Source organism: Geotrypetes seraphini, chromosome 10 (assembly GCF_902459505.1).
Source record: "Geotrypetes seraphini chromosome 10, aGeoSer1.1, whole genome shotgun sequence".
NCBI lineage: Eukaryota > Metazoa > Chordata > Amphibia > Gymnophiona > Dermophiidae > Geotrypetes > Geotrypetes seraphini.
This window is the reverse complement of record NC_047093.1, coordinates 125,896,194-125,920,416: the sequence shown is the minus strand read 5'-3', so window position 1 is coordinate 125,920,416 and position 24,223 is coordinate 125,896,194. Positions and strand designations below refer to the sequence as shown.

Sequence of the window (24,223 nt, the reverse complement as noted above, 5' to 3'; positions counted from 1 at the left end):
TTTTCTCAAAGAAACTGTGAGACCACATGAACACTTTTCAGGTAACAGAAAAGTTATCCAAGGTACAGTGGTTATTTCAGAGATTCAAATGTGCCTTCTCCATGGTATTAGCATTTTAATTATACCTACAATCAAAAATAAGGTTAAATTAATGCTAACAAAAATAGTTAGGTATTTGATCTTATCTGATAGGAAATGTCTAAGACCCTAAAAATGTTTGCCATAATAATTAATTACAAAAGACGTGATTACCTGGCAATCTGTAAAATTTCATTAATTTGTGAAGATGATTTAATGACTTTCAAGTCTATACATTTAACAGTGTACTGTATATTAATGAATAAGATGTATTTGATTTTTTGAAGCCAAAATTCTATGCCATAAAAAAAACATTGGCTCTCTTTTTTCATATAAGTAAATGGTTTTCAGTACATGAAATTATATGAAAATAATTTGGACTTATCAGAGATCCATTAAAATGCTGTATAAGCTCTTCGATATCTTCCAACCCTCTATTTGCCCTGCCTGTATGCTAACCTTTCTTTCTCAGGTAGTAGACCATATGCATTTAAGTGGGATTCCACATCCACAGCACAAAATTCCTCATTAAACTTTTCCGTAACACTAATAAAGTTACTTATCAGCTCCCCATTTTTATAAACTAATACAGTCGGGAGTACATCTTTTGAAAAGTGATCGTTCGCCCCCGTTTCAGATGCCTTTATTTTACAGAATTTCACTGAAGGATATTCTAGCGCAAGGCAGGCCAGGCAGTTATTCAGCGTGTCGCATCCTTTTATGCCATCCTCATAGATATGAACAATGATGGAGGTGCTCTTCTGTTCTTTGGCAATGACTTCTAAAAACTCTTCACCACTCTTAAGCTCACACAGGTCTCCATATTTGGGCTCAAAGCTCAACCTCTGGTGCATGTCTTGCATACATTGCTTGCGGTATTTTTGTAGGCAGTGTTCATCCTCTTTGTCATGAGTCAACTCGTATTCTTGTGTACTCATCTGTGAAAAATCCATGCAAAGTTGGCAAATATCAGAAACAATTTATGTTTAAAAGTGTGATGCTATAGTGTTGGCTCTGTATGATGGTGTTCTACTATGAAATATAGTTATGTGTGAAGGTAAAGCCAGAGAGAATGAACTAGGCAGACGAGGTGGGCCTTTTTTTATAGTAATTTTATAATTTTTAAAATTTTTATGATCCTTTTCCTTTATTATATTTTATGTACTGAAAGATTGGGTCTTTGTAAAATCATGAGTTGTAATTTTGCACAAAATCCATTCCTAGCAATAAAACCTCACATGTCAGTGTCATACTAAGACTTCTGAAATAGAGAGTTGCGCAGGGACAGAAATCCCACCCATCCCCGCCCCTCCCCGCCAGGATCCTCTCCGTCCCCACCCATCCCCGCAAGGAATTACCTCCATCCCCGCCCGTCCCCATAAAAAGCAGCAATTCCTTCTGACAGGATCATCAATTCCACAGTTTCTTTTGTGTTTGCGCTGCTGTTTTCCTTGTGGAATCTCTTTGGTGGAACCCTTTTTTTGTTTTCTGTTTAGGTAATTAACTTATAAACCCCCTCTTTTACTAAGGCTGACGTGTCCATTATATTATATGGACGAACCCTGCTTCCAAAGCCTTCATCCCCGTGGGAGTCCCGTTGGCTAGAGGGGGGTCCCTGTGGGAGTCCCGTGGGCCAGAGGGGGGTCCCCGTGGGAGTCCTGTGGGTTAGGGGGGGGGATTCCCACGGGACCCGCGGGATTCCCGCGATCCCCATTCCCGTGCAGACCTCTATTCTGAAATCAATCCAAGGCTTTGAAGATAAGCTGAGAGATGATTTACAGCTTGAAAGCAGAGATCTTATGTTACTGAATGGCTATCACTTAAAAGATGCTAACAATGGAACTAAGCAGGGTTTATTTTTTTGCTAGGTGGAAGGGACTACATAAATGGATAGCTGCTTTTTAGAAGGTTTACTAGCAATCTGACCTCAAGTGTGGACCTCCTAACTTTGTCATTTGTGTCAAACGTAACAGCTCTAGATATGTCAGCTTATTATTCGATTCATTAGGAAGCAAGATGCAAATGTGATCACTGATTTATAATTGCTGGACTATAGGACTTTATTTCAGATCGTCTCAAAACTCTCCTAGTCTCCATTGCATGCAAATCTCTCTCATGAATGTTTAATGTAGATATCCTGAAAACCTGACTAGTTGAGATGCCTCCAGGACCAGATTTAGGAACCGCTAGTTCAAATCAAAGAGCATACAATGAATCAGATTAAACATAAGGTAAACAGGATGTGTGCAAAAGTGCTGAGATAGCTTAGCATTTAAATTAATGTTTATTCAGTTAATCTTTTCAAGTCCCATTGAATATTCTATATTTTTAGATCCTCCACAAATATGGATACAAGGAGACATGAGCTCTCCAGGGACAGGGAGATTACCTAATGGAACTCACCTTGAACTGCTACTTAAAAGGGGTGTTCTAAATCCAAATAAAATCAAGAAATGGTTTGGATCCTCTGAAAAAGTGGCATAAATCAAATCTTTGTTTTCATCACTTTGATTCCGATTTGATCTTATCCTTACCTTGCGGCTCAATTTCTCTCTAGTGTTCTTATGATCTGCGCCTGAAGGTTTATATGGAGATGACATTTGTCTAAGAAGCTCTTTCTTGTTTGGAGGTACTGTTTCCTGGTCTTCACTTTCTAATTTAAATTTTCTCCAGTCATTGATCACTCCTTTTGGTCCTGGGATAGGAGACAAGAGTAATTCTCATTTGTCGATCCTGCTCAAATGTCTTTAACAATTTGATGTCTTGGTTGAAACTGATCTTCTCCGTCAATTCATTGCTACGTTTTTGTTTTTTAGTCTTTGTTTAGTAAATAGCTAACCTTATATACCAAAAAGAAATGATAACCATTTTCCATTCAGCTGTCCTAAATTTACCTGTTGGCTCAGCTGAATATCACCGTCACCCATCTAAGACCTGACTCCTCCCCAAACCATCCCCTTGGCCTGCCCCTAACTGGCCTATTTGTTTTGGTTGGTCAGAGGTTATGTTCAGTATATTGTACTGCCAGGTTTAGTGCCACTGAATATTGGGTGGTGACAAGCAATTTAAGTGGTCTATAACCTCTCCAACCCACTTAAATTGATTTGAGAATCAGACCATAGAACCTGGTGTGCTTGTGCCTAAATATATATGCACATGTATGACCTGTTCAAATATTATTCCATAAAACTAAATGGGCATTTTCAGTGGCATACCATGAAGGGGGAGGAGGGGCAGTCGCTCCGGGTGCAGCCCATAAGGGGGTGCTCCGACAACTCTGAGGGCCGGTGCCAGCGTCAAGAACTTCTTCCTGGCAGCAGCAGAATTCACAATTTGCTGCTCTTGGCATTGAGCTTTCCTCTCTGCTGGGTTCTGCCTTCATAGAAACAGGAAGTAGGAGGGACCTGGTAGAAAGGAAGGCCTGACATCAGCAAGATCAGCAAATTGTGAATGTTGTGTTGCCAACTGGAGGGTGACAGAGGGAGGGAGAAAGGGAGGGGGAGAGAAATGCTGCTCCTAATTGGGGGGGAGGAGGAGAAAAATGTTGCATCCAATTGGGAAGAGAGGGGGAAAGGGAGGAAGAAGACCAAGGAAGGGAGAAGAGATGAAAGAGAGATGCCAGATCATGGGAAAGGAAAGGAGGGAGGAAAGAGATGGAAGGAAAAGAGATGCCAAGCCATGGATAGGGAGGAAGAGATGCCAAAGCATGGGGGGGGGGGGAGGGAAGGGAAGGAGACATATGCTAGACCATGGAGAAAGGAGGGAGGAAGGGAAAGGGAAGAGAGGAGATACCAAAGCATGGAGGGAGAGGGATAGATGGAAGGGGAGGAAAGGAGAGAGATGCCAGGGCATGGAAGGAGGGAAGGGAAGGAGACAGATGCCAGGCATTGGGAAGGAAGGAAAGGAGGGAAAGGAAGGAAAGGAGATGTCTGACAATGGAGGGAGAGGAGAGGAAAAGAGCTGGAAGGAGAAGAGAGGAGAGAAATCCCAGGGCATGGGGGAAGGGAAGCAGATGCCAGACCATGAGGTGAGTTGGGGTGGGATGGAGAGAAGGAAAGGAAAAGAGAAAGGGAAAGATGCCAGAGCATGGGAGAGGGAGTAGGGACAGAGAAAGAGGGCAGATGCTGAATGGAGAGTGAAGAGAAGATGAGGAAAGTAGAAACCAGAGATGACAAAAGGTGGTAATTTTGTTGTTGCTGCTTTAAAATAAAGTATTATTGTAACTGGGGAGGGGCCTAAGGCTCTAATTGACCCAGGTTGTATAAGGCCCCTCCTGTGGGAGAGGCTTTCAATAACATGGGCCAATCAGAGTCCCAGGAACCTCCCCGATGCACCAGGGAGGGGAAGACCCATTTTGGAAGAGGCGAGCCATCTGGCCAGAGAGAGTAGGCATCCCTCTGGTCAGCCATCTAATTAAAGGTATGGGAAGAGGGATTGGAGGCGGTGGGGGGAGGGTGTTGTGATGCAATGGGAGAGAATGGGCATTTTTCCCACTGCTGGAGGGGTATCACTTGGCAGCGGGAGAGAATGGGCATCTCTCCCACTGCAGGGGGTGTTGTTTGGCAGTGGGAGAGGAGAGAATGGGCATCTCTCCTGCTGCTGGATGGGAGGCTGCTTCTCAAAACAGCTTTTCTAGCAGTCTCCAACACTGCTGTGCTGGGGTTTTAATAGTGTCGTCACTGTACCGGCAGCCCTGGACCAGTTGCTGATTTTTTTCGACAAAAGCCAACACCGCTCTTGGAGAATGGCTCGGCAATTTTAAAGAATCCACCAGAGTGCTCATTTTAATGTTGAAGAGCCCATTTGCATGTCGGTGTCGGAGACTGCTAGAAACCTCGCTAAAAACAGAGATAAGCCGTTTTGATAATTCGCCACTAAAATGCATGCAGGCTAAACTGTCAGAAAACAGTTTAGCGATGGCGTTGAACTTTTGAGAATCTGGGTCTCAGTCTCTTACTCTCTCATGGATTCCAGCCATTACAACAGGGGTGTCAAAGTCCCTCCTCGAGGGCCGCAATCCAGTCGGGTTTTCAGGATTTCCCCAATGAATATGCATGAGATCTATTTGTATGCACTGCTTTCAATACATATTCATTGGGGAAATCCTGAAAACCCGACTGGATTCCGGCCCTCAAGGACCGACTTTGAAACCTCTGCATTACAACAATGCAATAGCTCAACTGCAGCAATCCAATTTTTCAAGAACTATTGATTGTAATTATAGTGCTATTGTGGTATTAACAACATAAGAAGTGCCTCTGCTGGGTCAGACCAGAGGTCCATCATGCCCAGCAATCCGCTCACGTGGCAGCCCATCAGGTCGAGGACCTGTATAATAATCCTCTATCCCCTTCTATCCCCTTTTTCTTCAGGAAATCATCCAACCCCTTCTTAAACCCCAATACCGTACTCTGTCCTATCACACCCTCTGGAAGCGCATTCCAGGTGTCCACCACCCTCTGGATGAAGAAGAACTTCCTAGCATTGGTTTTGAATCTGTCCTCACTTAATTTTTCTGAATGTCCTCTCATTCTTGTAGTTTTCGAAAGTTCAAAAAATCTGTCCCTCTCCACTTTCTCTATGCCCTTCATGATCTTGTAAGTCTCTATCATGTCGCCTCCAAGTCTCCACTTTTCCAGGGAAAAGAGCCCCAGTTTCTCTAATTTTTCAGCATATGTAAGGTTTTCCATACCTTTTATCAATTGCGTCTCCCTTTTCTGAACCCTCTCGAGTAACGCCATATCCTTCTTAAGGTACAGCGACCAATACTGAATATGGTATTGAATATTGGTGCCAATTATTTTGAGAACTCAGTGGAACAGCATTTTGCTGACATCAAAATCTTTGGTAGAGAATATGGAGGAGCTGAGTGCAATTGCTGCTGAACCAGGTATAAACAGGTAGTTCCTGATCAAATTGCACGCAATTGATGACTCCTTTCTATCAGAAGTTGCTGTGGTATTGGAACCGTTTGAAAGGCTAGAATATAACTATCAACAGATACTAAGCCTTCACTATATCTGGTGATCTCAACAAAATATCAGTTGAAATGGGCCTAACAGGAGGGTGGTCCAAGATGGCGGAACGGAAACTACCTCTATACTCGATATGCCACACTCCAAGCATAAAGGAAATGTTCAAGCTCTTCCATCAGCGGCTAGAACATCTTAGCCTGTTCAACGCTCTATTCTGGAGTTTGCAGTGGCCTCGGGATCCTTTGGAGTGGCCAGAGAGGAGTCTGCTGCTCTGTCGGTGAGAGGAGACACCGAAGAGCTAGACCTGAAAACACCTTTTTCACCTCCCGGAGTTGTTCCACCACCGAATCCTGCTCTGTTTGCGGAAGTGCAGGTGAAGTCCCGTGAAGATATTCTCACAGGGGAAGGAATGTGAAAGAGCAGAGAAAGCTGAGAGCTGTAGCTACAACCTGCTTCCAGCCAGAAAACCCTCTGGTGGTGACATTGGAGAGCATATGGATGGCTCTCCAGAACCTGAACACAATAGTCCTCAAGTCTTCCCAGGATACTTCTCAACTTCTGAGTACTGTTGCAGCTTTAGACAAAAAAGTGGCAGGAATAAAAGAAGATTTTGCCACTGACCTAAAGTTAGTCAAGGACAATGTGAAAAGCCTTCAAGACTTGGTTTCTAACACCATAAAGGATAACAGATAGACTGAATATGCGTCTGCTGAATTTTCCTAAATCTATAGTAATGACTCCTTTGGATTTATTTTAAAAATACCTGATTGAAATTTTGAAATTTCCTTCTGAAGCCCTGTCACCAAAATTTATTATTTGCCTTCTAAGAAAGATTTAGGAGTAAATCCAGAGTTGGAACAAATTGATATAAACGCTCGGGAAAATTAAAATGCTATGGATTTGCTTGAAATAAATTTATCCAAAACATCCGAAAGAACCACTTTACTAGTATCACTTGCATTTGAGCAAGATGTCAATGCTATTTTTCGATGGTATTTCCGTAATTCACAAGCATTGTTCTTTGGTAAAAAAAAAAAGTGCGGATGTTTCTGGATTTCACCCGGCAAACACAAGAACGAAGAAAATTATTTCTGGCAATGAGATCTGAGGCACTGACTTTAGGAGCCTCATTTCTCCTGGCTTATCCTTGTAAGTGTGTCATTAAATACCTAGGAGTAAAATATGGTTTTTATTCACCAGAGCAACTGAGGAACATTCCTGAATCTGAAGAAATTGGTGACTTGAAATGTTCAGTTGAATTTAGAACTTGCTGTTATGGAAAATTAGGACCCTAAGCCCTTAGGCCTTTTCCTATTAATATTTTGATTCTAAATTGCTTCTCTTCCCTTTTCTAGGACCTATCTCCCAACTATTATTGTGTTCTAAGGAAGATAATAATTAATATTGAGTTATTAGGAGACTTCTTCTTTTACTTTAGATTTTCCTTCTGTATTTCTTGTGCAAGAGTCATCTTGTTGGAATATGTTTAATTGTAATTAAAAATGAATTAGAATGAAAAGAAATGGGCCTAACAACTGCAAGCTCAGCCAGCCAAGTGATAGCATCCTTAAAGAATCATCTTGCAGATTATCTGGATCGCTATTTTACAGTTACAGAGCAATTATTGGCAGCAACATGGCTGGATCCAAAGCTGAAGGATCATTTAGATCTGATGACAGTTGAAGGGCTTAACAGTGCCATAAACAGACTGTGAATACTGACAGCAAAACAAGTTGTAGATGAGATGCTGTCAGATGCCAAACTGCCAACAAAATGTACAAAACAAGAAGAATCGGAGGCAGATTTTTGTTGGCGACTTTTTCAAGAGCCAAGAAACAGCTTCTGTGATCAAGCAAGTGAATACATACATATTGAGCTTGGCCAAAGAATTCTGCTCATCTCTTACTACCTCCTGGCTGAAACTGACATGTGTTGCTTGACCCTACTTGGAACTCCTGTCACAGGTTCGTCATCAGAACGTTCTTTCGTAGTTGCAGGATGAGTAATTGAGGAACGTAGAATGGAACTGAGCTCCGACTCTGTAGATGGTTCATTATATTTACACAGTTGGAAACTGGCTGAAACTGACATGTGTTGCTTGACCCTACTTGGAACTCCTGTCACAGGTTCGTCATCAGAACGTTCTTTCGTAGTTGCAGGATGAGGAATTGAGGAACGTAGAATGGAACTGAGCTCCGACTCTGTAGATGGTTCATTATATTTACACAGTTGGAAACTGGCTGAAACTGACATGTGTTGCTTGACCCTACTTGGAACTCCTGTCACAGGTTCGTCATCAGAACGTTCTTTCGTAGTTGCAGGATGAGGAATTGAGGAACGTAGAATGGAACTGAGCTCCGACTCTGTAGATGGTTCATTATATTTACACAGTTGGAAACTGGCTGAAACTGACATGTGTTGCTTGACCCTACTTGGAACTCCTGTCACAGGTTCGTCATCAGAACGTTCTTTCGTAGTTGCAGGATGAGGAATTGAGGAACGTAGAATGGAACTGAGCTCCGACTCTGTAGATGGTTCATTATATTTACACAGTTGGAAATTGTTTCATTTGTTTTCTTGCAGTCCGGGTTAATAAATAATATGTTTTTCTTGCACATTTAACAAAGAGATATAGGGCACGTTTTATATTTTGTTTGAATTTAGAAGATCTTTTAAATACAGGTTGGTTACGGGAATGGGAAAGAAAACTAAGGGGGGGGGGAGATGGTAAGGGGATGAAGAATTGACTGGGGATAGTTGAGAGGCAGTAGAAATATGATTGGGATAGGGTAGGGATAGAGTAGAATTAACTGGGGATGGGTACCAGGTTATGCCCCAATGCACACCTCTACTCCTGTCCCTTTGTTGCAAGGGTTCAATATGTGCCTATAACCCCTAGTAGTGCCTTACAGTTCTTCTGCTAGGGGGTCAGTCTGCCAAATAAGGGTAAAAAGAGAACACATTATCAGTTAATTTTTGGTTTGGTTTGCCCTTTTCTCAATTTTCAGAATTTATTTTCAATGTGTTTCACACATTTGTTTTAATAACAAAACTTTTTATTGTGCATTATGAATTTAAACAATCATCAGCCAATTTGAAGGTTGATCAATCAAGTAGGCCAGAACATAGTAACATGAAAATTGTCATAGTGGGACAGACCAAAGGTCCATCAAACCCAGTATCTTGTTTCCAACAGTGGCCGACCCAGGTCCCAAGTACCTATGTAGATCCCAAGCAGTAAAACAGATTTTATGCTGGATATCTGGTAACCCTAGCCACAACACCCCCAGTCTGGATGGACATACATATTTGAAAGTAAATTCCTCATTTGAGCACTACCCCACTGAAGGTCTGTCTCTTAAAACAACAGAAAAGTGAGGGAGAATGGGGACAGCATCAGTGCTCCCTCCCTCTTACTGCTGGAACTGTCACACTCTGACCCCTAGTGGCAGTCTCATTGTACTACTAGAAGCCTAATAGCTCCCTTATTCTATAATCTTGCATGCAAAATTTTACACTTAGCTTGCAATATTGTTTGCATAGTTACATGTGTAACATAATTGACTCTAACAATAATCAATGATAACTGGAGTTAATTGGCAGTAATTTGGAGTTGCATGTATAACTGCACTTAGTTGGTATTCTGTAACCTTAGCATACAAATTCTTCGGTGCATAACATCAAGGGAGGTGTGGACTTGGGAGGGGCATGGGCAGGTCAGGGGCATGCCTTAAATTTATTGACAGTTACATGTGCAACTGTAGCATTTAGGCATGAACATGTATACCAGCCATTGATACAGTAGGCATCTATGTCTATATGTTGGCATGTAAGTGCTCACTTACATTAGTATTCTGTAATGGGAATTAAATGCCTAATTGCTGATACAGAATTTGCATTTAGAGTGCAGCATCCCAGCACCTCATTTTAGGTGATATGACTATCTATATGCCTCACATTAGAACTGAAGAGGGATGGATTCACTAGAGGTAGGTCTTGTCAGACAAATCTCATCAATTTCTTTGACTGGTGACCAGAGAATTGGATAAGGATGTGTGCTAGATGTGGGTTATTTAGATTTTAGCAAAGCCTTTGACAGTGTTCCACACAGACGTCTAATAAATAAACTTGAGTGCCCTTGGGATGGGTCCCAAAGTGACGGGATGGGTCAGGAACTGGTTGAGTGGAAGGCGACAGAGGGTAGTGATCAATGGAGATCGCTCTGAGGAAGGGGATGTTACCAGTGGTGTGTCTCAAGGTTCTGTTCTTTTTAACATTTTTATTAACAATATTGCTGAAGGGTTGTTGGGTAAGATTTGCCTCTTTGCGGATTATACGAAAATCTGTAATAGAGTAGACACACCGGATGGTGTGAATAACATGAAGAAAGACCTGGCAAAGCTTGAAGAATGGTCTGAAATTTGGCAGCTAAAATTTAATGCTAAGAAATGCAAAGTCATGCATAAACCCAAAGGAACGGTACAGATTAGGGAATGAAGAGCTTATGTGCACAACAGAATAGTGGAACTTGTGTGTGAATGTATGTGATGATCTTATGTTTGTGATGATCTTAAGGTGGCCAAAGAGGTTGAAAAGGTGACTGTGAAAGCTAGAAGGATGCTAGGTTGCATAGGGAGAGGTATGGCCAGTAGGAAAAAGGAGGTATTGATGCCCCTGTATAAGACTTTGGTGAGACCTCATTTAGAATAGTGTGTACAATTCTGGGGGCCGCACCTTCAAAAAGATATAAAAAGGATGGAGTCAGTCCAGAGGAAGGCTACTAAAATGGTGCATGGTCTTCGTCATAAGATATATGGGGACAGACTTAAAGATCTCTATCTGTATACTTTGGAGGAAAGGCTGGAGAGGGGAGATACGATAGAGATGTTTAAATACCTATGTAATGTAAATGCGCCTGAGTCGAGTCTCTTTCATTTGAAAGGAAGCTCTGGAATGAGAGGGCATAGGATGAAGTTAAGAGGTGATAGGCTCCGGAGTAATCTAAGAAAATACTTTTTTACAGAAAGGGTGATAGATGCATGGAACGGTCTCCCAGAAGAGGTGGTGGAGACAGAGACTGTGTCTGAATTCAAAAGGGCCTGGGATAGGCACGTGGGATCTCTCGGAGAGAGAAAGAGATAATGGTTACTGTGGATGGGCCATTTGGCCTTTATCTGTCATCATGTTTCTATGTTGTGAGGGCCACTGGCCCACCAGATCTCAACGGCCCAGTAATGTTTTGGTACGTTTATTATATTCCTTTATTTAAAATTGTGTATGTTTGCTTGTTAGCCGCGTCGGTTGTAAGAGGATTTTAATTTTTTTTTAAATAAAATAAAAAATAAATAAAGACCATGCAAAACAAGTCTTTTTTTAAATTCACCCATTATTGTAGCTAGGAATGTGTGAAGTTCCTGGATGTGGAATATGCGAAAAATCTCCTGTGAAATTTAGCTAAGGGATGCAGGTAAGCCAGGAGCTCCTTTGTATCCTGTGGATAAATTTCCCCAAAACAGGTACACGTAATTAATATAAGAAATACGGTTGCCAATTTTAACAAAAGTACTAGATCATTGTGCTCTTACCACATTTACTGTGTGCCTTTACCTGTATTCGTAGCTGAACCTTCAAAATTGCTTCCCTCATCCATACTGTGACTATCATGATCTTCCATGGCTCTGACTCTCTAGATCTATGGGTTTAATAAAATAGCATGGTTACTGAAATAAAAGATGCAAAGCACAGTCACAGCATACTATAAATACCAAAATGAATGACTGTAATGAAATTACAATTATTGGTCATTTTGAATTTTTCTTCTGTGTCAAAATTATAGACTTTAACGATATTCTATACAGCACAGTAGTTTAAATCAGGATCATATAACATCACCGTGGTTTCTATTCATGGTTTCTAAACGAAGAGAAATAAGCTTTAAGGAAAGCCAATGTTTTCCAAGAGAAACTGAGGATTCTAGAGTCCAACCTTGGCCCTCACCTAGATGGGTTTTCAGGATTTCCACAATGAATATGCATGAGATATGTTCGCATACAATGGAGGCAGTGCAAGCAGATCTCATGTACATCACTAGACAACAAATTTTTCCAAAAGTTTTGCTTCCTTAAAATAAACAGGTGATTCTGATAAGACTCCTTCAAAATAAACACTGACTGTATCACGTATGAATTTTGAGAAACATGATGGCATCTTTAATTGACTAAAACATGTTTTAATGTACAAAGTATTTGATACTTTGTGATAGTTCACCATGGCTATAAGTGTTTTCTGCAGATTTTCATTTGTACTCTGTGTCCGGTGCATCTCATTGCAATGTCTAGTAATAGTCAGCCATCACTGATGGATTCCAGTTGCCCTGATATCTTTTTTCCATAGTGGCAATGTCCTGGTGAAACCTTGCACCACGTTTGTCGCTGACTGCACCAAGATTTGCGGGGAAGAAGTCCAAGCGTGAATGTAAAAAGTCCATCTTCAGTGACATGTTGCACTTCATGGTTTTGTATGCTCTAAGAAGTTTGTCAACCAGTTGAATATAGTTTGGATAAATAAAATAAATAGATTCAAAACAAACTGGAGAAAATATTTCTTCACACAATGTGTAATTAAAGTATGGATTTTTTGCTGGAGAATGTGGTGAAATCAGTTAGCTTAGCAGGGTTTAAAAAAGTCTTGGATAATTTCCTAAAAGAGAAGTGCATAGGCCATTATTGAGATGGCTTGGGGAAATCCACGTTTAGTCCTAGGTAAGCCGCTTAAAATCTGTTTTACTACTTGGGATCTAGATAGGTACTTGGGACCTGAGTTGGCCACTGTTAGAAACAGGCTTGATGAACCTGTGCTCTGTCCCAGTATGGCAATTCTTATGTTCTTATGAAAGAAGTTTCCTTCTGCATATCTCATAGCTCTATGTTGAGCTCTGAGTGGCCCTGCTGAAGTCCTAGGAATAAGTGATGCGGCAGAGGAAAAGCTCCGGTGGGGAAGGCCTGTTCAGTGCTGCCGCCACTGCTGTTTGGAACAGAGGTATGTCGGCTTCACGGTGGGAGGGTAGGTAGGGTTCTGCTGCACGGGGGATGGGAGGGAGAGATGGAAAGATGCTGCACATGGGGATGGATTGTCGGGGTCATAGGGGTTCTGCTGTGCAGGGGGATGGGAGAGAGGGAAAAATGCGCAGGGAGATGATTTCGTTGTTGGGGTCATCGGGGTTCTGCTGCACGGGGGGGAATGGCTTCGTATTATCTGTTTCACAAAGATTACAAGACTTTTTTTTATTTCAGAAATGTTAAGACATCTGAAATTCAGTTTGTGTAAGGATGATCTGTAATTTGTTTATTTAAACCAAAATGCAGCAGTCAGACTAATCTTCGGACTAAAGAAATTCGATCATGTATCACCCTACTACTGGCAGTTACATTGGCTACCGACGGAAGCACGCATAAAGTTTAAATTCGCCTGCTTCTGCTTTAAAGCGCTAAACGGACTTGCCCCTAAATACATAACTGACCTTTTCTCCTTCTCTGCCAACAGACACAAGAGAAGCTCTCATTCCTACTTCGTTTCCCCCCCAGTTAGAGGTTGTAAACTGAAAATACACCATGAACACCTTCTTTCACATCAAGCAGCATTGGGGGGCAAAGACCTAGATCAACTGCTTATGAGGAATTCAGAAAACGTCTAAAAACTCAACTGTTCCTAAAGTATCTAGACAACTGACCCACTCATCTTCTTTCTCCTCCATAGTGATTCCTCTGTCCTATTAATCTCTTTCTCCTCAACAACGCATTTCCGGTCCTATTTACAATAGTGATTTACAATAGTGACACCATGAACACCTTCTTTCACATCAAGCAGCATTGTGGGGTAAAGACCTAGATCAACTGCTTTCGCCCACTACTTATGAGGAATTCAGAAAACGTCTAAAAACTCAACTGTTCCTAAGGTATCTAGACAACTGACCCACTCATCTTCTTTCTCCTCCATAGTGATTCCTCTGTCCTATTAATCTCTTTCTCCTCAACAACGCATTTCCGGTCCTATTTACAATAGTGATTTACAATAGTGACACCATGAACACCTTCTTTCACATCAAGCAGCATTGTGGGGTAAAGACCTAGATCAACTGCTTTCACCCACTACTTATGAGGAATTCAGAAAACGTCTAAAAACTCAACTGTTCCTAAAGTATCTAGACAACTGACCCACTCATCTTCTTTCTCCTCCATAGTGATTCCTCTGTCCTATTAATCTCTTTCTCCTCAACAACGCATTTCCGGTCCTATTTACAATAGTGATTTACAATAGTGACACCATGAACACCTTCTTTCACATCAAGCAGCATTGTGGGGTAAAGACCTAGATCAACTGCTTTCGCCCACTACTTATGAGGAATTCAGAAAACGTCTAAAAACTCAACTGTTCCTAAAGTATCTAGACCAGTGGTTCCCAACCCTGTCCTGGAGGAACACCAGGCCAATTGGGTTTTCAGGCTAGCCCTAATGAATATGCATGAAGCAAATTTGCATGCCTATCACTTCCATCATATGCAAATCTCTCTCATGCATATTCATTAGGGCTAGCCTGAAAACCCGATTGGCCTGGTGTTCCTCCAGGACAGGGTTGGGAATCACTGATCTAGACAACTGACCCACTCATCTTCTTTCTCCTCCATAGTGATTCCTCTGTCCTATTGATCTCTTTCTCCTCAACAATGCATTTCCGGTCCTATTTACAATAGTGATTTACAATAGTGATACAATAGTGATTTACAATAGTGACACCATGAACACCTTCTTTCACATCAAGCAGCATTGTGGGGTAAAGACCTAGATCAACTGCTTTCGCCCACTACTTATGAGGAATTCAGAAAACGTCTAAAAACTCAATTGTTCCTAAAGTATCTAGACAACTGACCCACTCATCTTCTTTCTCCTCCATAGTGATTCCTCTGTCCTATTAATCTCTTTCTCCTCAACAACGCATTTCCGGTCCTATTAACTCTCCTCTTCCCCCCTCTATAATTCAATCAATTTGTACCTCGCTTAATCTATTGTAAACCGCATAGAACTTAACGGTATTGTGGTATATAAACTTATTATTATTATTAATATTATTATTATTATTTTATAGGGAAGATGTGGCATACAAGAACAATGCTTAGATTAGATTAGATCTAACGCAACATAATGAAATTGCTTTCAGGATTCTGCTGCACGGGGGGGATGGGAGGAAGGGATAGAAAGATGCTGCACAAAGGGTTGGGTGAGAGATGATCGTTGTACACACACAAAAAATAATACATCCCTCGAAAATAAGCCCTAGTGCATTTTTTGGACCCCCAAATTAATATAAGACAGTGTCTTATTTTCGGGAAACACGGTACATCCCAATGGCTTGTTTGGGGGGATTTTTCTTTTGGATGCATTTCTTTGAAAATGGTTCAAAAAGATAGATGCACATCTGAAAAAAGGCCATTTTTGAAAAAAACAAGATATGCATTTTGGAGTTTTGAAAATGGGCACGTTTGGTACTGGATTTTTTTGTGGGTTCCACAAAACGAACAAAATCAGATTTGGACATCATATAACAAATGGTCCTTTAGATCAGTGATTCCCAACCGTGTCCTGGAGGAAAGCCAGCCAGTCGGGTTTTTGGGATAGCCCTAATGAATATGGATGAGAGAGATTTGCATATAATGGAGGTGACAGGCATGCAAATCTCTCCCCATGCATATTCATTAGGGCTATCCTGAAAATCTGACTTGCTGGTGGTCCTCCAAGACAGTGTTGGGAACCACTGCTCTAGATCTATCTACCTATAAAACATCAATATATCAGCTAAAAGTAAAATAACAAACAAACAAAAAAATAGCATTGTGACTCGATATAAACTAACCCAGCAAAAATTTAGAGTCCTCTATAACCAGCAGATCCTGAGGTAGTTTTTGCATTTAAACGTCTATTTGGTGAACATCAATAGAAGATATGATGCAATATTTCAGCTGATTATGTTGTGCAGGATTTGTTTTGGCAAGCCTGATAAGCAGATTTGAATAGGAGATTATGATCAGGCTGCAGTGATAAAGGAAGTTGTCATCTCCACTACTCATCACAGGCGTTAATGAGGAATTATTGGGATTAATCCTATCTAATGAAAAAAGAATTCATGCATCGCATGCAATATAGTTGTCGGTCATCACATAGCCTCATTTATACAAACAGAAGGCCTGGAAGCCCACACCTGCTGCTTATTGAGCCAGTAATGATCATTATTTTAATGATAGCTCACTGTTTTAGACTCGCAAGATATTTATTGTCTCCGAGTTAAGATGAAGATCTAATTCTTCTTTATTGATAAGAGTTTAGTCAGTCAGTTTGTTTTCCAAGGCTAAGAATGTTTAAAGGCTCATATTCCTGTGACATAAATGATCTAAACGTTGTCTATAAAGCAATAATTTATAAGAACTCTGTAAAATATCATCTGCATAGGACTTGTAGACAAGCAAAATACATAAGAACATAAGAACATAAGAACTGCCATCTCCAATACATTTTACAAAATGCTACAGAAGATTATGAAGTTAAAATATGTAGAATGAACTTCAATAGACTTCATGATAAAACTTCTATAGACTTGTTGCTGTGTGGAAATTCTACATAGTTTTGTGTGTCAGATTCTATAAATGGCACCTAACTCCTAGTGCGCCATTGACCGCAATTGTCAATTTATAGAATCGTACATTTATAGAATCGTACAGTGAAAGATTAGAGAAACTGGGCCTCTTCTCCCTCGAACAGAGGAGATTGAGAGGGGACATGATCGAAACATTCAAGGTACTGAAGGGGATAGACTTAGTAGATAAGGACAGGTTGTTCACCCTCTCCAAGGTAGGGAGAACGAGAGGGCACTCTCTAAAATTGAAAGAGGATAGATTCCGTACAAACGTAAGGAAGTTCTTCTTCACCCAGAGAGTGGTAGAAATCTGGAACGCTCTTCTGGAGTCTGTCGTAGGAGAAAACACCTTCCAGGGATTCAAGACAAGGTTAGCCAAGTTCCTGCTAGACCAGAACATACGCAAGTAAGGCTAGACTCAGGGCACTAAGGGCCGCCGTGTGAGCGGACTGCTGGCCACAATGGACCAGCAGCTGCAATTCTTATGTTCTTAGCAATCTTAGGTGCTGGTAGGCGTTGAATTCTTAGGCACACTGCCATTTAAGCAGGGCTGTGGAGTCAGTTCACAAAACTTGACTCCTTTATTTATAGTATCTCTACTTCAACTCTGATTTCTTTATATATATGAATCAGAGAACTTATATATAAGTTCGCGGGGGCAGGAATGAGGACAGAGCTCACAGAGATGGGGGACAAACTTTGTCCAATAATATTACCTCTAAATCAGAACCTCATATGGACAACAAACCTCCCCTCTGCAACACTAACAGGCTTTAATTTCACTCACACACAAGCCAATCACACAACAGGTAGTAACAGGGAAAAAGAAAGGAGAGAAAGGTGGAGAACAAGCCTCAGTTCAGCTTCATCTGGCAAAAAAACTCCACCTTTCAAGGCTAACCCTGTACTCCAAAATATAGAACCAGTAGAAAAAGCTCTATGGTAGCCTGCAGGGAAATGTTACAAAACGCACCGGGACACACAGCCCTCAGTTGTGAAAAAATGGGTAAATCAGCACTGTAGCAAAGTAGTCCAGGATTCAGCGTGGAACACAGCAAAAAAAGAGAACAACTTAGCTGCTTCGGCCTCCAGGATCTCTCAGTCCTTCACCTCCTGGGCCCTGCAGCCACTGAACCCATAGCCTGTTAGTGTTGCAGAGGGGAGGTTTGTTGTCCATATGGGGTTCTGATTTAGAGGTAATATTATTGGAGTTTAACTGATCCTTTGCCTGAGAGTATATGTATTAGTGGGACAAACTTTGTCCCCACGTCATTTTCTAGGTGCCACTTTCACAAATATAAAATAGGTGACATTTTATGATCCTCAAAGAACTTCTAAAATTAAAATATAAACTGAAACAAATGGGTTAATTAAATTATTATCTGTGAAATAAGAAGTTTAATCATTAATAATAATTTTATTCTTATATACCGCCATACCTGGCGAGTTCTAGGCGGTTTACGTCAATTAGATTAGGATCCGCGTTGACAAGCAGATTTACAACAATTTATCAGCTATATAACAAATTTTAACTGAACTTGATAGAGGAGGAGGGGAGATTGGGGAAGGTCGGGAATAGAGAAGCTATCGTGGAGGAGGAGAAGAGAGGGGGGGCAAAGTAGGGGGGGTGAAGTGTAATGAACATCAGAACATAAGAATTGCCGCTGCTGGGTCAGACCAGCGGTCCACCGTGCCCAGAAGTCCGTTCCCGTGGCGGCCCTTAGGTCAAAGACCAGTGCCCTAACTGAGACTAGCCTTATCTGCGTACGTTCCGGTTCAGCAGGAAATTATCCAACCTTGTCTTGAGTCCCTGAAGGGTGCTTTCCCTTATAACAGCCTCCAGAAGAGCGTTCCAGTTTTCCACCACTATCTGGGTGAAGAACTTACTTACGTTTGTACGGAATCTATCCCCTTTTAAATACTTGCATGACATACAATTTAACGCTTTTAGGAGTCTAAGTTGAAGTCAGCACATTTTCACCCACTCCAACTCCACAGCCCCAAAATTTCTTCCGACCTTGACTCCATGACTCCGACTTCACAGCCCTGCATTTAGGTCAGGGTTTTCTTGGCCTAAATGATTATGCCCAAGTTAGGCGCCTACCAGTGGCTAAGTTAAACCACACCCCAAATCTACCCTAAATCCGCCCATGACCACGCCTACTTGCTTGTAGGAACCTCGGTTTTTAATGACGTTATCTGTGCTGATTGAGCCAATTAAGAAAATTAAGTGAGGCGCCGAGATTGGCATCTTTTATAGAATCAGGGCCTTAGCTGAAATCCTATTTCTTTCAATGTGCTTTCCCATCGTTTCTAACTTAACTTATTTTTATATAGCTGCAGCCATCTCAGTCAGTTATGTCTCCTTGTTATCCTTTTCCTGCCTTCTGTTCCTTCTATATTAGGTACTTATTAAATACCTTTCCCCTTATAATGAATTGATGTAATTTGGCTTTTCTTATGTTTCCTTTTTTCTTCCCCTTTATATAATTTATTGTTTTGTAAACCGCTTAGATGTATGGTATTACTATTTGCGGTATTAAATAAAGATAATGTGGACAGCGCTTAGGGATCCTGCTGGCACTTTCAAGAGCCACATTTACAAACCCAAGTGACAGGTAAATGTGGGTATCTAGGTTATAGAATTGCCTCTCACGTGTTAAAGCTCTTCACTTTTTTTCGCAGCCCTAAATCCACTTTTCTTGCTTCTAAATGTAGGAGTTTAGTCAAAGTTTGAATATCAAGTTATACACTCAGCCCTGGTGTGTTTTGAAAGAGTCCAATTTCGGAGCGTAATTTAAAGTTAGAAGCATAAAGAGTGTGGCGTAGTGGTTACAGCTACCGCCTCAGCAGTGAGGTTGTGGGTTCAAATCCACGCTACTCCTTGTGACCCTGGGCAAGTCACTTAATCCCCCCCCCCCTTGCCCCAGGTACATTAGATAGATTGTGAGAGGGAAAAATGCTTGAGTTCATGCAAACCGTTCTGTGCTCCCCTGGGAGAACAATGTAGAAAATTTAATCTAATATAATAAAACGCTAGGCCGCGCATGCGCACTCCCATCGCTTGGGTCCATTTTCCGTGAGCTGTAGCGACCCATAGGAAGTGCGCATGCGCAGCTTACGGTTCTTTGAAAGACACAGCGGTGGCTACTCTCACGATCCCCGCCTGCGTTGGACTTTCGACGCAGGTGGGGATCATGAGAGGAGCCACCGCCGCGTCTTTCAACTAAAAAAAAAAAATACGGCAAGGCGGATGTCGGCCGCTGCAGGCCGCTGCAACTGTAGCCTGCCACAGCCGAGCACGGAGACGGGCCAAAGATTTTTTCAACTTCTCAAAGACGCTGCAGCGGCTCCTCTCAAGAACCGCTCCTGCGTCGGAGAAGGCGGCGATCGTGAGAGGAGCCGCTGGGAAGTTACACTGCTGGGGGCTCGGGCTGTTAGGTCCGTGCAGGCTCCTCTCACGGTAAATAGAGGGAGAGGGAATGCTGCGGCTGCTGGACAGGGAAGTAGGGAAGGAGATAGGAAGAAAGACACAGGGACAGGGGCAGGGAGAAAGACAGACAGACAAAGGGGGCCAGGGAGGGAGAGAGACAGAAAGAAAAACAGCGGCAGGAAGGGAGACAGAAAGAAAAAGACAGGGGTATGGAGAGAAACAGAAAGAAAGACAGACATATATTCTACCACCAGGGGGAGGAAGGGAGACAGAAAGAAAAGAAGAAAGACACAGGGACAGGGAGAGACATAGAAAGACAGACAGACAAAGGGGGCTAGGGAGAGAGACAGACAGAAAAAGACAACAGGACAGAGAGAGAGACGGAAATAAAGACAGACAGGCAGACATATATTCTAGCACCCGTTAATGTAACGGGCTAAAATACTAGTGAATAAATAAATAGATATCAGGCCTTAAGATTTTGATTTACCAAAATTCTAAGGAAAGAAAAAAATATTGCCTAGCGTGATAATCATGCAATTAGTACCATGCTGTAGCTGCTAAAGAAACCTGTTCATACTACTCGCAATGTAATTTCTAACAATAGCATTAACCTGATTTCTTCCTTGGAGTCCTGCCAAATAAGAAATGGAAACAACAGCACTTTATCTCTTCCATCTAAGAGCAAGTAATCAGACAATTAGTTGATTAAGAACTAAAAATAAATGACCTAAGTCTAGATCTCTGAAAGGTACAGTAAATTTGTAATGGGGTAAAGACATATTCAAGCAAGCGTTAGCAGGTAGTTAGACATGGTGGGCCCAAGGTAAGGAGGAGGCCCTCTTGATTCCCTGTCCTCCCTGATCGCCCTGCCTTTACCACCATATTTAAATGACTTCTTCACACACAAAATATAGAACAAGGGATCACAAATTTAGAACTAGAAATACCAAAACTGAACTGGAAACCCTAAGAAAATAAATTCAGCAACTAGTGCGACACTAGAGAAATAAAACAGAAATGCACTTCATTTTGTACTGAACACAATCAATGGCATAGCATAAGAACATAAGAATAACCTTAGTGGGGCAGACCGATGGTCCATCAAGCCCAGCAGCCCGTTCTCACGATGACCAATCCAGGTCCCTAGTATCTGACCAAAACCCAAGGAATAACAACATTCTGTGCTACCGATCTAGGGCAAGCAGAGGCTTCCCCCATGTCTTTCTCAATAACAGATTATGGACTTTTCCTCCAGGAACTTGTCCAAACCTTCCTTAAAACCAGCTACGCTAACCGCTCTTACCACAACCTCTGGCAACGCGTTTCAGAGCTTAACTATTCTCCGAGCAAAACAAAATTTCCTCCTATTGGTTTTAAGAGTATTTCCCTGTAACTTCATCAAGTGTCCCCTAGTCTTTGTCATTTTTGACGGAGCGAAAAATTGATCCACTTATACCCATTCTATTCGACTTAGGATTTTGTAGACTTCAATCATATTTCCCCTCAGCCGTCTCTTTTCCAAGGTGAAGAGCCCTAACCTTTTTAGTCTTTCCTCATAAGAGAGGAGTTCCATCCCCATTAACATCCTGGTCGCTCTTCTTTGAACCTTTTCTAGCTCCACTATATCTTTCTTGAGATAAGGAGGCCAGAATTGAACACAATACTCCAGATGAGGTCGCACCATGGAGCGATACAGGGGCATTATAACATTCTTAGTCTTGTTAACCATCCCTATTTTAATAATTCCTAGCATCATCGTATTGTCCCTGATGACACCCAGATCCTTTTCTTAGGCGCTAACCCCCATGATGGACCCTAGTATCTGGTAACTGTGATTAGGGTTATATTTCCCAATGTGCATCACTTTGCATTTGTCCACATTAAATTTCATCTGTCACCTGGATGTCTAGTTTTCCAATTTCCTAAGGTTTGCCTGCAATTTTTCACAAAAAGCATGTGTTTTAACAAGCTTGAATAGTTTAGTGTCATCTGCAAATTTAATCACCTCACTCGTTGTTCCAATTTCCAGATCATTTATAAATAATTAAATAGCACCGGTCCCAATATAGATCCCTGCGGCACTCCACCGTTTACTCTCCTCTGTTGAGAAAAATGACCATTTAACCCTACCCTCTGTTTTCTATCTGATAACCAATTCCTAATCCACAACTAAAGTTTGCCACCTATCCTATGATTCTTTAATTTTCTCAGGAGCCTCTCATGAGGAACTTTGTCAAAACTTTCTGAAAATCTAGATACACTACATCAACCGGCTCCCTTTATCCACATGTTTATTCAGTCATCTCCCTTGCTGTGGCTTATAGGGATCCCCAAACTCTGCTAGCTGAAAAGCTCCTCCTTCTCTGGCCCAGCAACCAGAACTCTCCAAGCTCTGCAGCTGGCAGTAGTATTCTGGAGCTGCTGCCTCCCCTCTCTGCTCATTCTTGGCTTTCAGGCATACATGAAAACTGAGCATGCATGGTGGGGGTGGGGGTGGGGTGGGGTGGCAGCAGCAGTTTGGTGACCTGTAGGAGGAGCTGTTCAGCTGGTAGAGCTTGGGGATCTCTGCCAGTTCAGGTGTTTATATTTTGCATTTGGGTGGGGTCATTAGGAAGGGTAGAAGGTGAGGAGAAAATATGGTGCCCACCCACTTTGGATTCAAGTATCCCCCCTCAAAATCTTCTGTCTGGCTACAACAACAAACACAATACAAAAACATCTGCAATGCACATATACCGCAGCTAACATATTCCATTTAATAAATTAAAAATAAAACACTTTTTTCTACTTTTGTTATATGGACATTTTATTTTTCCATTATGTTGGTCCCAGTTTCTGTTTTAGGCTCTCTTGAATGTCTTCTGCTAATTCTCTTTCCAGTATTTGCTGTCCGTTTGTCTTTTCTCCTCTTTTCTGTCTTGTTCCATTTCCTCACTACACTTGTCTCTTTCTAGCATATTTATCTTTCTCTTTCAGATCTTTTCTCCCTTTTTTCTTTTCTACCTGTCCAGTCAAATTTCACCCTCTTTCTCACCCTTCTTTTTCATTTTCAGTTACCTATCAACTTTCCATTTTCTCTCATACCCTAGTTTTCCATTTTCCATCTCACTCCTTTCCCAGCCCCCATTCATTTTTCATCCCCATTACCAGATTTCTACCGCTGTACTTCTCACTCATCTTCTTGCCACATGGTTCCACCATTTCCAGTATTGCCCCTCCCTGTCTCCATGCTTGTAGCCCAGCATCTCCTCTTCTTCTTACTCTCCCACTACACTCTACAACACCCTTCATGGCCTGATCTCTCTCTCTGTCCCTTTCACTCTAGCCCCTAGCATCTTCCTATTCCATCTCTTTTCCTTCCTGCCCATATCTACTCCTCTTTTGTCTCTAACATATTGATCTTTCCCTTTCAGATCTTTCCTCCCTTTTTTCTTTTCTACCTGTCCAGTCAAATTTCACCCTCTTTCTCACCCTTCTTTTTCATTTTCAGTTACCTATCAACTTTCCATTTTCTCTCATACCCTAGTTTTCCATTTTCCATCTCACTTCTTTCTCAACCCACTATTCCTTTTCATCCCCATTGCCAGATTTCTACTCCTAATTGGCTGAAACATTCTTTCAGTGGTCAGACTGGCTGAGAAAAGACCATAAAAGCATTCAAGTTTGCAGGTTATTGTCAAACAAAAGATACTTTCCTTACCTGGTTTCAGAACATCAACACAACTGACCCACAAGTTGACCAAGTTGAAATTCGACTGCTTGGGTATGACAAGAGAACTTTTTTTTGTACTGCAACATTCTTCACCAAAACAACCACTCCGTGTTTAAGAGAACAAAATTATAGCAGAGCTATGAATTCAAATACAGTAAAATCTTGGATTGCAAGTAAGCAAGTGTTTTTTGCAAGACAAGCAAAACTTTTTATTAAATTTTAACTTGATAAACAAGCGAGGTCTTGCAATACTAGTACATACAGTATACACACGTCACATCATCACAACTGAGCCGATGGTTCTTCTCTCTGACACTGCGGGAGCGTAGTGACTTCTAA

At 41.6% G+C, this 24,223-nt stretch overlaps 1 protein-coding gene across 1 annotated transcript in view; it reads right to left on the bottom strand.

The window, feature by feature from the left end:
- Positions 1 to 512: 512 nt before the first annotated feature.
- The window catches only part of PDC (phosducin), a 53,463-nt gene continuing 29,752 nt past the window's right edge, over positions 513 to 24,223 (bottom strand). The window contains exons 2-4 of the mRNA XM_033962301.1: positions 11,661 to 11,745; positions 2,613 to 2,773; positions 513 to 1,016 (exon numbers count right to left, since the gene is read on the bottom strand). Coding sequence (XP_033818192.1) covers positions 513 to 1,016; positions 2,613 to 2,773; positions 11,661 to 11,727 — 732 coding nt within the window. The 5' untranslated portion in view covers positions 11,728 to 11,745. The remainder of the gene's footprint in view (positions 1,017 to 2,612; positions 2,774 to 11,660; positions 11,746 to 24,223) is intronic.